The sequence below is a fragment of the Cajanus cajan genome, chromosome 6 (assembly GCF_000230855.2).
Source record: "Cajanus cajan strain Asha chromosome 6, NIPB_CcT2T_4, whole genome shotgun sequence".
Lineage (NCBI taxonomy): Eukaryota > Viridiplantae > Streptophyta > Magnoliopsida > Fabales > Fabaceae > Cajanus > Cajanus cajan.
In genome coordinates this window covers 38,505,995-38,520,387 of record NC_138522.1, presented here as the reverse complement: position 1 = coordinate 38,520,387, position 14,393 = coordinate 38,505,995, and the positions used below count along the sequence as shown (strand labels likewise).

Here is a 14,393-nt window from a genome sequence, read left to right as displayed (position 1 = left end):
CTTGACCTAATTTTGACGAGAAAAACCCATTTTGACTAGGTTTCGGTTCAGGTACGAGTTTTTCCTTACCTAAATCGAATCCAAGTTCAAGTCTGTAACTCTCCGTCTCATCCCCGTACTTGTCATGCTGCATTTTATATTTTTTTTTGACAATATATATATATATATATATATATATATATATATATATATAAATTAAAGTTAAGTTTTAATTTTAATAAATACTAAAAATATAAATTAATTATTTTAATAATTAAATAGTTTAAATTATAACAATAATTAAGTAACAAATTTGAAATTATACATTTAATTAAAAATATAATCTTTTTCTTCTTTATTATTTTTTTATATATTATTTTTATTATAATATAACTATTAACTTATAATTTAACTTATAAGCAAATTAATTTTTTTAAAAAAATTATGACAAGTCTTAGTAGATTTCCTCAAACTCAACAAAATTTGAAAGGAATGAAGATGAATTTAAAAAAATAACCCTGTCTCATTAAAACTTAAATCCAAACTTAAACCTATCTCACCTTTTATGAGACAGGACGGAGAGAATAAAACCTTCCCTTAATCTATACCTAGCAATTCCTAAACATATCCCATTGGGTAAGTTTTCCACCTTTTCTTTTCATGCTTTCTAACCTTTTGAATTAGATTCAACTTTCTCAAAAACTACTCTAGTCTAAGTAGTGTGTAGAATGTACAGATTGCATAAATTATTTTTAAATTAAATTATGTATTTACTTATAGATAATTAATAATCGCTTATTCAATTAGTGACACACATATCAAACGATGTTTAATATTCCTTTAAGTGAAATTTTCTCATATAAGAGAGATTTGTAACAAGATTTTCGTTGTTAGTAAAAATTAATCAATCTTACGTAGTTAATTAGAATTCCAAAACTTTGTGGGAACACATAGAATGATGATAATGAAGATGCGAATTATTTAGAATGTGTTTGAATAATTGTTTTTACACTTTTCTATGCACCTAAATGGAAAACCTTTTCTCATGATGAATTGAATTCAACTGATATTTTGTGTGTTGAAACAAGAAATCAAGCCCACGGTTAAACTCCCCTGAGGCCTCAAGTTGAGAGAAGAAATGACGAGGAAAGTGAGTTTTGGTGAAGAAAGGAACACAAATACAGGGCAAGGTTCAAAGGCAAACAAAAAGATTGAGGCGTGGCACAAACTCAAGAATGGAAGTGTGGTCCCCCCGCCAAGAAATTGATGTAAGTCTGCATAGTCACCATTTGCTCCGCAAAGCTTGCTAATGATTATGATATGGCTGTATAATTATAGCTTTTTATTTGAATTTGTATAGGCTTTTCAATCTTCATGTCTCTCTCTTATACACTCCTTTCTTATATTAATATATAGGAGTAGTATATAGTATTTAACTTCTCCTCCTACGGGTATATATAATGAAATCATTGAAATGCAATGTCACTTTTTCTACCGAATATTTTGTACACTTTCTTCTCATCACACTTTTACTTCCAATTCCCATCACATTTCTCCTACACTGAAAGAACACTCCCACAAGCAAGAAGATTCATGTATTTAGCTCTCATAAAAGCGTGACCAAACGCGAATATTGTAACTAACGAAAACTATCTTGCCAGCTCATGAACAATTGAGCTTATTCCTCCTTACATAGTGGGTATAGGAGCAAGTATGATAGGTTTCGAATTACTGAGAGCTAGGGCTACACTAGCATTACTAAAATAAAGAAAAGCTAATTCAGGAAAATGATATTCTCTGCCATTCAATTAACCTGAGCATACATATATAGGTCCCTAGAAAATATCTAATGGACGTTGGGCTTGTAAAAACAAGGGCTGGAAATTATTTAAAAAAAACAACTGAAACACAAAAGGAACATCAAGCAACTCGTCTATCGTAGGAATAGGGAAACGATCACGAATAGTAATTGCATTAAGAGCCCGATAATCAACACAAAAATGCCACGTGCCGTCCTTCTTTTTAACGAGCAACATTGGGGAGGAAAAGGGACTAGTGCTGGGTTTGATAATACCGTCATGAAGCATAAAGGAAATAAGGGAGGTCATGGTGTCTTTTTTGGGAGTGTGGGTAACGATATGGTTTAATATTGACGGGATTGGAGGAGGGGATTAAAGGGATGTGATGGTCGTGGGGTCGGGATGGTGGAAGGCTGTGAGGTTGTTGGAATATTTGAGAAAAATTTTGGAGGAGGGTGGATAGTGCCTGTTGAAAAATTGGAGGAGGGTCGGTAGTGGAAGGGTGAGTGTTAGTGGAAAAAGTTGGTGGGGTAGTAACTAAGCATATGGTTAAAAGGTGAAAAGAGGCAATGGAATCTTGGTGAAGTAATTGGCAAACTTGATGGAAAGAAGCTTGGGTGGGGTTATGAAGGGTCTCGCCAGTAATGGTAATAGGCATGGAATGGTGATTAAAGGTGAATAAAGGTATCGAAAAATCTGCCTGAACAGGGCCTAAGGTGCGTAACCAAGCCAGGCCTAAAACAAGATCAGCCCCCTCAATGGGAAGGAGGTATAAGGGTACCTGAAAGGTGTGTTGTTGAAAGGATATGGCAACTTGGGGGCAGTAGTCTTGGCAAAGAATGTGGGTGCCATTGCCTACCATGACCTTAAAAGGGGAAGCGGGTTGAGTGGATAAATGTAAATGTTTGGCTAGGCGAGGTTGGATTATATTGTGGGAACTCCTAGTATCGATTAACACCATGACTGACTGTCCATTGATGGTACCATGGAATTTGAGGGTTTGAGGGGATGGTAAACCCGTGAGTGCTTGCAGGGATAAATGAAAATGTAGGGGTGGGTCAGTTGGTAAAGTCGCAGATTCAGGTTGGTAATTTGGATCAAGGGTTTCTGCCTCATCATGAAGCAAAAGAAGGAATCGAGGGGTAGAGCATTTATGCCCGTGAAAAAACTTTTCATCACAATTGTAGCATAAACCAGCCGTACGACGTTCTTGTATTTGTTGGGTGGAAAGGCGTTTGATGGGTAGTGTATTTGGGGCAAGGGTAGGGAAATTTTTGATGGGTAGTGTATTTGGGGCAAGGGTAGGGGAATTTTGTGGTGTGTTGGTGGAAGGTATTTTAGAAGAGGTGGTGGTGGTGGAAGGATAGGTATGGGAACGGAAAGGTTTAGGGCGTACATCTTTCAATTTGTCCTCTACCAATTTAGCAAGGCCCATGGCCTGTGTGACACCCTCTACCCCGCATATCATAAATCAATAAATTTAAATAATATAACTTTAATAATCAAACATGTTTAAAGAGTATCACATTTTTAACAAACATAATCAGCGGAAATTACAAAGAAATAAATCTCAAAGTTTTCAAAGTAATTTAAAATAACATTAACAACCTAATCTAATCTTATCTATACCCCGATGTCACATGTCCTATCAGAGCATAGCCCATAAAGAAGCCTAAGCTTCACCACCAACATCCTCAGCCTCATGCTGATAATCACCTGTATACCGGTTAAAGAAAAACAACACAAAGAAAAAGGGAGTGAGAAAACATCTCACTCGGCTCACAGTGTAGGAATATATATACTAGATAGCCAAACACAAACAAAACATATATAACATAGATTAACAATATCACATCTTACTCATTCAAGGCATATCCATTTGTCATATAATATCAAAAGACACATGTATGGACACGGACTACATTTTATCATGCATGTGGCGCCAGTCACTTATCACGTAGTATATTGCCGCTAGCAATACACAAAGAGTAGTCTAGGAGTACATGCCGGGACACAACCTCTGCGCACTCTCACTAGAAGGACATACTACCAGAGTCTCGTCGAGATAGCTAAGCCGCGCAAGATACATCCCATGCACACAATGGGCGAGACTGGGACTTCCAAACCGAGCCATCCCCAAGGACTGATCCCCACAGCTTTTACACTAGGGGGCCTTCTCTGGCGGCGTATTCCATATCGTACCCTTATCACTTTATGCAAATGATGCATGTCAAACAAGACTCTATGCATTCTCATATCACTTTATCACTTTCCATGGTCATTTCTCTTTATACATTTCATATCTCATTGTCACATTATCACATTATCTATCTCATGGTCAATCATATCTCATGGTCATTTCACATCATATTTCATCATCACATCATATCATTAGAAACATCACATTCACATTATCATATCATATTCATAACTTTCACAATCATAATCTCAACAGAATTTCTATTCATACACACATATTAACCAAGCAATTAGAACATACAAACAATATAACATACAACAAACACAGGATTGGGGGCCAATCCCACTACCCAGCATACAATCCCACACCCAGAGCGAGATTTCTCACTCCCCCCTTACCTGGATAAGCAGAAACTGAGACTATAGCACAACTGCCTCCCCAAGGCTTCTTCCGTCTAAAACAGGGACCGGAGCTAAAACTAGGATAGAACCTCCTCCTCTAGACTTTCCTTGGTCTTCAAAGAGAAGAAGAGGAGAAGAAGAGAGTATAAGAGAAGAGAGAATGAGAATGAGAAGTGTTTCTTGGGATGGTTTGCAATGGAGAAGTGAAGGCCTATTTATAGCCTCCAAAACACATTAAAAAAATGTAAAATAATGGAGAAAAAGATAGACAAAACTAAGTGGAATGAATTATAGAAGTTGGTGGGATGAATTAATGGAGTTGGTGTGAATTAATGGAGTTGGTGCCATGTTCTTTTCCTCACCGACTTTAGCTACTGATTTGGACCTTATAGACAGCCGAATCTGAAAATATTTCCTTCATGAAAGTTGTAGGATTTTCTCTTATCTTTCCATAGCCACCAAGTTTATATCATTTGAACAACCACCGACCAAGTTATACCCCACAAACCGAGGCTTGCCAATCAGTCCAGCGAGAAACAATTGTATCAATCAAATTCCAATTTTGACCTCCTAAACGACCGATTTTGCAAATGGCTATTTCTGTAAAAGTTGTGCGTTTTTCTCTTAGATTTCCATTGACACCAATTTTGCATAATTTGGACCATCACAGCCCAAGTTATGCCCTAAACACCGAGGCTTGCCAATCAGCCCAGCGAAAAACGGTTTTAACAAAGAAAATCACAACTATCTAATTAAGCCTAATAATACACATATCTTTCTAAAGCCTACAATTAAGCATAAATGGAGTGTGAATTAGTTACAATTGAAGTAAAATATAATCACCAAATTATGACTAAATAATAATAATAATAATAATAGTAATAATAACCATTTTGAAAACTGGGATGTTACAATACTTCCCCCCTTTTAAGAAATTCGTCCTCGAATTTTTGAAACGAAGAGGTTTGACTATGACTCGTTCAAGATTCTTCTTAAATTTCCTTGGAAAATCCACAACAGAGTCTAGACATATTATTTCACTTCCAAACAGGAACATCTAAAGGCTACAAAAGTCCTAAAAGGCTTCTGATGTTCTGTCTCATACTTATACCATACTAAATATAAGTACATAATATCCTCTATTCCTCTCTTTACTTAAGGCCACCACGCTTCCGCTGCGCCACTCTGATGCACCTTAGTAGCTCTTAAAACTCCCTTTAAGATCATCTTTCTAATTTCAAGATTACTAAGCACCCAAATTTATTCTTGCACCTCAAAACAACATCAATTCCAATTTTTTTTTTTTTTTTTTTTTTTTTTTTTTTTATAAATTTTAATCATATTCCTACTAATCTTTTCCACTTGGTTCACTAGAAAAGATTCTAATCTCATCCATTAATTCACTAGTTATTTTCAACCATAGTCAATTCAATGTTCCTAAAGGTAGTCTCACACATCAATCATAAGTCCCTAAATTCTCCAATCAAATCCAATCCTTAAATATATTAGTGATCATCGTAATCAAGGCATCTGTCATAATATTGATATTACTTCTATGATCATCTGTAAAGATCAAGCACCTAAGCATGTTATACATATCAAATCACTAATTTTACTGCTCCATCTTCAACCAATTCAAACCCCTATCCATCACCTTATTCTATAGTCTCATATCTTGTTACCAATATGAATCAACTAATTGTATTTCTCCAATTTATCTCAATGATCCACTTGTTACTCGAGTCACACCTAGTTTTTCACCACTAGGAGTAATCTCACAAGTCAGACTTAAATCCCTAAAAAGATCCTTCTTTCTAATCATAAGGAAAAATATAAAGGTTTCCTACTCAAAACATTGGTTACCACAATGGCTTTGGCCAAATAACCAGTAAGATCAAAATCTTATTCCTTAAAAATTTCTAACTATCTCTTTTGGTCAATAGATATTTAAAACTCTTATGATCGCTAAATACCTCAAGCTTAGAATCATATAGGTAATGTCTTCAAATCAAGGTCATGGGTAAGGTAATTCCTTCTCATAAATTCTCAATTTTCTAGAATCATAAGCTACTTATCTGTTCCTTCTTGCATCCACACTCTATCCAATCTTATCTTAGAAACATAACTATGTTCCACAAAAGACTTACTAAAATCTAGTAGTATTAACACTAGTCAATCTTGCCTTAAGAGTTGGAACTACTCTCATACTTACTATCCCACATAAAGACAATACTCTTCTTAGTGAATGTAGTTAAGGGCAAAGCTATCTTAGAAATTCCTTCAATAAATCTCCAATAATAATAAGCTAACATCATAAAACTCTTATCTTCACTAATTGGCTTAGATATCACTTAAATACAACTTCTACCTGAGACATATCCATGTTTACCTTAACTGGAATTTACAAGAACTAGAAAACTTATCTTATACAATAAAAATAATAAATAAATCAATCAATCAATCAATAAATAAGATAAAATAAAATAGTAATACTTAACATACAACCGTCTTGAATATATCTCCACCTTCAACTACAATATGATCATATCACACCCTAAGATCAATCTCACTAACCACACGACATTCACCAATTGATCCCTAAGGTAATCTATCCACATATCAACATACATGCTTACTAAATCATATTAGAATACCAACTTTAAACCTTCAAATATACCATCGATAAGCATGTACATGAACAAACTTTATCACATAGCATTATACGACCTTTAAACAACCTCTCAATCCTTATGCAAACACCCCAAAACAAAATCAATTCTTATCCTTGCATTGCCTAACGATTCAAAAATATCATGAAACCATACATATCCCTTCAACAATGTTTAAAGAAAATGATACCTAGAGAGTTATACTTATTCAAATGATCTCAAACCTATCTCAAAATAAAGATAGAGAATAAGCTACAACTCCTACGAAGACATAGAATTCTAAAAAGATCATCTTCTTAGCTACAAATTTCAAAAACCGCAGCAGATATATTCAGCGCTTATAACTAGACCTTTGATCACCAAAGTAGCTATAACTAGAGTTCTATACCTCCGTTTTACCTGATTCCAGTTCCATTAGAAAGATAACGTCCAAAGCTACTACTTTTGTGAAGACCATAAAATCTGATTCTGTCAATATGATACTCATACAAGCACAACAAAATTTTAACGAAAATAATCCCCATATTATACAGCAATAGTGTACTAACATTTCACAAAATACCTCAACCATTCCAAACTCACTCCTTTCCACCTTAAACTCATATTCAAGCTTTCCATTACAATCCTAGACCAAAACAGCTCACATATTTAGTGCAAAGGACTTAGAGAATAATATTCACATATTACCTAAACCATAAAAGTTAACATGAAGCACCAATACTCAAGGAACGTTTCAACCTCTCATCAAAATATCAAAACTCCAATTCTCAGATACAACCTCCTTGGATTCAATCGCTACTACTATAGATTCCTAAATTTCATTAATCGTAAACTTTTGACAAATTAATGTCTCTCCTAATTCTAAGGTCTCAATAGGCTTTATCCGTACTATTGGTACATAAGCTCACCATACGAGTGATACTACTCAACCACTACTTCTTACGTAAGCAAGAAGTATCAAACAAATAAGCAATTATGAAAAGAGCAATCAAAAATAGCATCATCAAATTATATCATGTCTATCAAACAAATCCTGAGAACACAATGCACACAACATAATCAATCATCATATTAGCACATCAATCAACTCATCACATTATTAATCTACCAAACAAGCATAGTAGACTCATAACTCACGGTCGATTAGATCGACTTGCTCTGATACCACTAAATGTGACACCCTCTACCCCGCATATCATAAATCAATAAATTTAAATAATATAACTTTAATAATCAAACATGTTTAAAGAGTATCACATTTTTAACAAACATAATCAGCGGAAATTACAAAGAAATAAATCTCAAAGTTTTCAAAGTAATTTAAAATAACATTAACAACCTAATCTAATCTTATCTATACCCCGATGTCACATGTCCTATCAGAGCATAGCCCATAAAGAAGCCTAAGCTTCACCACCAACATCCTCAGCCTCATGCTGATAATCACCTGTATAGCGGTTAAAGAAAAACAACACAAAGAAAAAGGGAGTGAGAAAACATCTCACTCGGCTCACAGTGTAGGAATATATATACTAGATAGCCAAACACAAACAAAACATATATAACATAGATTAACAATATCACATCTTACTCATTCAAGGCATATCCATTTGTCATATAATATCAAAAGACACATGTATGGACACGGACTACATTTTATCATGCATGTGGCGCCAGTCACTTATCACGTAGTATATTGCCGCTAGCAATACACAAAGAGTAGTCTAGGAGTACATGCCGGGACACAACCTCTGCGCACTCTCACTAGAAGGACATACTACCAGAGTCTCGTCGAGATAGCTAAGCCGCGCAAGATACATCCCATGCACACAATGGGCGAGACTGGGACTTCCAAACCGAGCCATCCCCAAGGACTGATCCCCACAGCTTTTACACTAGGGGGCCTTCTCTGGCGGCGTATTCCATATCGTACCCTTATCACTTTATGCAAATGATGCATGTCAAACAAGACTCTATGCATTCTCATATCACTTTATCACTTTCCATGGTCATTTCTCTTTATACATTTCATATCTCATTGTCACATTATCACATTATCTATCTCATGGTCAATCATATCTCATGGTCATTTCACATCATATTTCATCATCACATCATATCATTAGAAACATCACATTCACATTATCATATCATATTCATAACTTTCACAATCATAATCTCAACAGAATTTCTATTCATACACACATATTAACCAAGCAATTAGAACATACAAACAATATAACATACAACAAACACAGGATTGGGGGCCAATCCCACTACCCAGCATACAATCCCACACCCAGAGCGAGATTTCTCACTCCCCCCCTTACCTGGATAAGCAGAAACTGAGACTATAGCACAACTGCCTCCCCAAGGCTTCTTCCGTCTAAAACAGGGACCGGAGCTAAAACTAGGATAGAACCTCCTCCTCTAGACTTTCCTTGGTCTTCAAAGAGAAGAAGAGGAGAAGAAGAGAGTATAAGAGAAGAGAGAATGAGAATGAGAAGTGTTTCTTGGGATGGTTTGCAATGGAGAAGTGAAGGCCTATTTATAGCCTCCAAAACACATTAAAAAAATGTAAAATAATGGAGAAAAAGATAGACAAAACTAAGTGGAATGAATTATAGAAGTTGGTGGGATGAATTAATGGAGTTGGTGTGAATTAATGGAGTTGGTGCCATGTTCTTTTCCTCACCGACTTTAGCTACTGATTTGGACCTTATAGACAGCCGAATCTGAAAATATTTCCTTCATGAAAGTTGTAGGATTTTCTCTTATCTTTCCATAGCCACCAAGTTTATATCATTTGAACAACCACCGACCAAGTTATACCCCACAAACCGAGGCTTGCCAATCAGTCCAGCGAGAAACAATTGTATCAATCAAATTCCAATTTTGACCTCCTAAACGACCGATTTTGCAAATGGCTATTTCTGTAAAAGTTGTGCGTTTTTCTCTTAGATTTCCATTGACACCAATTTTGCATAATTTGGACCATCACAGCCCAAGTTATGCCCTAAACACCGAGGCTTGCCAATCAGCCCAGCGAAAAACGGTTTTAACAAAGAAAATCACAACTATCTAATTAAGCCCAATAATACACATATCTTTCTAAAGCCTACAATTAAGCATAAATGGAGTGTGAATTAGTTACAATTGAAGTAAAATATAATCACCAAATTATGACTAAATAATAATAATAATAATAATAGTAATAATAACCATTTTGAAAACTGGGATGTTACAGCCTGGGACACAGTTTGGGGTTTTAAAATAGCCAACTCTTTTTGAATGTCTTCTAAAAGGCCAGAGATGAAACAATTTCGAATAGCAGCTGGGTCTAAACCAAATACTTGGTTATTTAATTTTTCAAAAGCAGTCTGATAATCAGTAACAGTACCTGTTTTCTTTAATTTGAATAAGGTGGCCTGGGGGTTTTCGTATGAAGAAGGACCAAAATGGATTTCTAATGCATGGCTAAATGATAGCCAATCACCCAACTGCTGATTGTAAAACATCCATTTGAACCATGCGAGGGCATCACCACGCATATAAAAAGCAGCAAGAGACACACGTTGCTCCCAAGGGACTTGATAAAGAATGAAATACTGATCAGCTTGAAAAAGCCAATCAAGTGGGTCTTGACCATCAAACGTAGCTAGCTGTAGTTTAGGGGGACGGAGAGAGGTGGGGTATGGTTGATGGTGGTTAGGAGGGTGGGAAGTACCCAGAGGCTGAAGGGGTGGAATAGTTGTGGAAAATGAGTTTTGTGGTTGTGTATTGGGCGGGTTGTGAGATGTGAAAATAGACGGTATTGTGGGAAAGGATAGGGAAGAATGTGCTGAAGGTGAAGGTATGGGAAGGGATATAGAAGGGGAGGGATCAGGTGGATGAAAATGTTGGGGAAAACGTTCCAAAAAAGTGGCCATGAGTGTGGTGAGGGAATCATGACGAGACTCTTGGGTTTGATGTTGAAGGTCCAACTGGGATTGGAGAGCATTAAGCTTCTCTGTGAGTGCTGAAATAGCCTTATCGGTCTGCTTTGGGTCGGTATCCTTGCGAGGAGGCATGAGCGGCAACAATGAAAGCACCAATGATAGGTTTCGAATTACTGAGAGCTAGGGCTACACTAATATTACTAAAATAAAGAAAAGCTAATTCAGGAAAATGATATTCTCTGCCATTCAATTAACCTGAGCATACATATATAGGTCCCTAGAAAATATCTAATGGACGCTGGGCTTGTAAAAACAAGGGCTGGAAATTACTTAAAAAAAACAACTGAAACACAAAAGGAACAATTGGGCCAGCCTATGCATTAGATAGGGGTGGGCAAAAAAAACTAAACTAAGCTGAACTGAACTAAACAGGTGGTGAACTGTACTATAAAAAACTGAACTGTTTGTAAAAAAAACTGAACTGAACTGTTTAAAAAAAACTGAACTGAACTGAACTGTTGTAAAGTTGAACTGTACTGAACTATAAAAACTGAACTGAATTATAAAAATTAAACTATTTTTATAAAAGAATAAAAATTAAATATGTTTAACATGTTATATCTTAATAGATTAGCTCGATAGTCCAATAACCAAAATTTTAGAAGAAAAAAAAGTGATTTGAAAAAAAATTATATCAATTTTGTTGAACTTAACGGATCAATTGAGCTATGTTGAACTACTTATTTTTAGGCTTAAAATTCACTGAGTTTGTTTGACTTAATTTTATATTTTTTTCCTTTGAAAAATTTAAATAAAATAGAAAATAAAGTAAAGTTGACAAATGTGTCCTATTTTGATAGATCAATGAGTCAAAATTGTTCAATTCAAAATATCATAACAGTTTAGTGCAGTTTAAATTGCAGTTCAGTTCAAGTTTTTATAGTATAGTTCAGTTCAGTTCAATGACACAAAAGAATAGTTCAGTTCAGTTCGTCTGAACTAATATTTAGTTTAGTTCAGTTCATATGAACTACTTTTAAGTTCAGTATAGTTTTTATAAGTTCAGTTCAGTTTAGTTCGTTTTACCCACCCCTAGCATTAGATATAGTCTCTCATCCAAGCTGGTGATTGCTTGTATCTTTTGGGCCTATCAAAGTAATGAAGCTTTTTCAGCTAGAGAGAAGAGAAAACTTGTTCAGCCACATGTTCAATTTAAGGAGTTTCAGCCCCGTACGTAAATTCACCATCAATCAGTATATTCGGTTAATATTCCATTCCTTGGGCTACGCATTAAGAATTTTTTTCTCCACCCTTTCAGCTAGCTTTTCAAATACTTGTATCACAATATGACAACTTTATCAAAATTTATGGCTTTTCTAGCTACCTTTTTGGAGCTGGTGTAAGAACTAGGAGTCGGTGCAAAATCAAGATAGTATAATTCATTTAAATCCACTTTCAATAAAAAAAAAATATACTTGAAAGATTAAGTGTGAAGAAAGAATGAATCTCTGTCTATTGTTGATCCACAAATGCAGCATATATATACAAGACAATTTAATCAACCAAACTCTTAAAAGTTCTCCAAAAGCATATCAATATACAGAAAAATAAGGCCAGTAACAATTAATTACATGTCAAATATACTGGATCAATCAAACTCCTAAAAATTTCCCTAAACATATCAATCTAAATGTAAATATAAACAGAAAACTAATTGTGATATTTTCCAAATATACAAGATATATTACAGAAAATATTTTTTTCTTAATAGAAGATATATTCCATTTGTGGGTAACATGTATAATTGTTTGTCTTCATGATTTGTTGTACTTCACCAAGTATATATCATGTCCATTTTCTAAGCAACCCCATCTTTCAACCCTCACTATCCAAAACTCGACAAATACATTGGTTTGTTTATTACATCTTCTCAAACATTTAACTACTTATTATTTCAGAAATTGCGAGACCATCCATTTTTCTTGTATGTTCATCTCCTTATTTTACTCATTCATGCCAATTGTTTAAAAAAATAGTGATAGCAATTAAGAGCTTCTCTACAATCAATTAGCTTCTTGAGTAATATAAGAAAAATCTGGTCTTCACAGCTTCTAAAAGTTCCAAGCTTTGAATTTGTTCTAAAAATTGCAAAGGTTAAGAGTGATTGAGAACATACTCATAAGAGAAACTTTTGAGTTAACCAGTAAAGTTCTAATCGAATTTACCTAAATAGAGAAAATGAATTAATCATGTGTCAATCTCTTTTATGGATAAACTTAACATAAATTCTTTAAATTTGTGTACACTAAAAATGATGCTAAAAATCCTATTAATGAAATACATGCATAAAATAATTATTTTAACATAATATTTCAACAGGTCAATTATAACAAAGCAAATATCAAATTACAATAATAAAATGTTAAATACATTAGTATGTATTAAATAATAATAATAATAAACGAACCAAAAAAAAATAAAAAATAATAAACTATATAAATGATTAAATTAATTAAATATAAATTTATAAAATCATAATACTACAAGAAAAGTGGCATATACATATGAATGTTTTTTTTACACACATGACAATTGGAGGTAAAGCAAAAAATGACTTATACCTATAAATATTTTAATATAGGTAAAAGTCAAATATTTGTATACTTAATTACAACTATTTCTTGTAGATGAAACTTGCAAAATTATTATTGTATAACTCAAATAATTGATGGATAGATCATTTAAAAGTAAATATAAAATAGACACTTATCTACAAATTTTAATTTTTTTAGTGGCCTTTTATGTTTGTATTGCTACAAGTTATTTTTTTTATGTGTACTTTAAATTTCTAATGTGAAAATATTTTAAAATTTCTTCAAATTATTAGAGTGATACTAAAATACTAACAACATGAGGATAATGGAAAGGCTAAACTATGAGTTTCACAACCTTGAGAATATATATTGTAAATTTATTGAAAAGAAGTATGTAGTTATTGTTGCTTTCTTAAAAAAAACTCTTCATACAATTATAAAAAAGTGGTTGATTCTTGAATTAAATTTATGTATATTACACATGACATTACATTCCTTTCCTTTTATATTTATTAAAAATAACATGTGTATGATGTCATTTCGTAGGTTGTTATAGTCATTAACAACACTAATGAAATCTTTATCAATTATAATGAAATTAATTAACAATCTCAATATGACTAAAACAACTTCACCAATTTAATAAAAAAAAGTTTAAAAAAAAATCATCTTGTATCACTTGAGTCGTTATAATCTATAATAATAATAATATAATAAATATTTTCAAAAGTGTAAATAATTTCAAAATAATTTCACTCAATTAATTAATTTGGGAAATTATCTTACAATGGTAAAAAAAATCTATAAAACTCT

General features: G+C 33.7%; 1 protein-coding gene across 3 annotated transcripts; it reads right to left on the bottom strand.

Annotated features, from left to right (window-relative positions):
- Positions 1-395: 395 nt before the first annotated feature.
- On the bottom strand, positions 396-12,179 carry LOC145959056 (uncharacterized). 3 transcript variants are annotated; one of them, XM_083077021.1, is made up of 3 exons: positions 10,449-11,232; positions 4,377-8,495; positions 396-3,494 (listed from the first exon to the last, which is right to left on the bottom strand). In XM_083077021.1, the coding sequence occupies exon 3, from the start codon at positions 3,244-3,246 to the stop codon at positions 2,056-2,058; it is 1,191 nt and encodes a 396-aa protein (XP_082933147.1). In that variant the 5' UTR covers positions 3,247-3,494; positions 4,377-8,495; positions 10,449-11,232; the 3' UTR covers positions 396-2,055. The 3 variants fall into 3 exon arrangements, with proteins under 3 accessions (XP_082933147.1, XP_082933146.1, XP_082933148.1); XM_083077020.1 differs by lacking the exon at positions 10,449-11,232 and adding an exon at positions 9,379-10,431; XM_083077022.1 differs by lacking the exon at positions 396-3,494 and having other exon boundaries at positions 5,827-8,495; positions 10,449-12,179.
- Between the last annotated feature and the right edge of the window lie 2,214 nt (positions 12,180-14,393).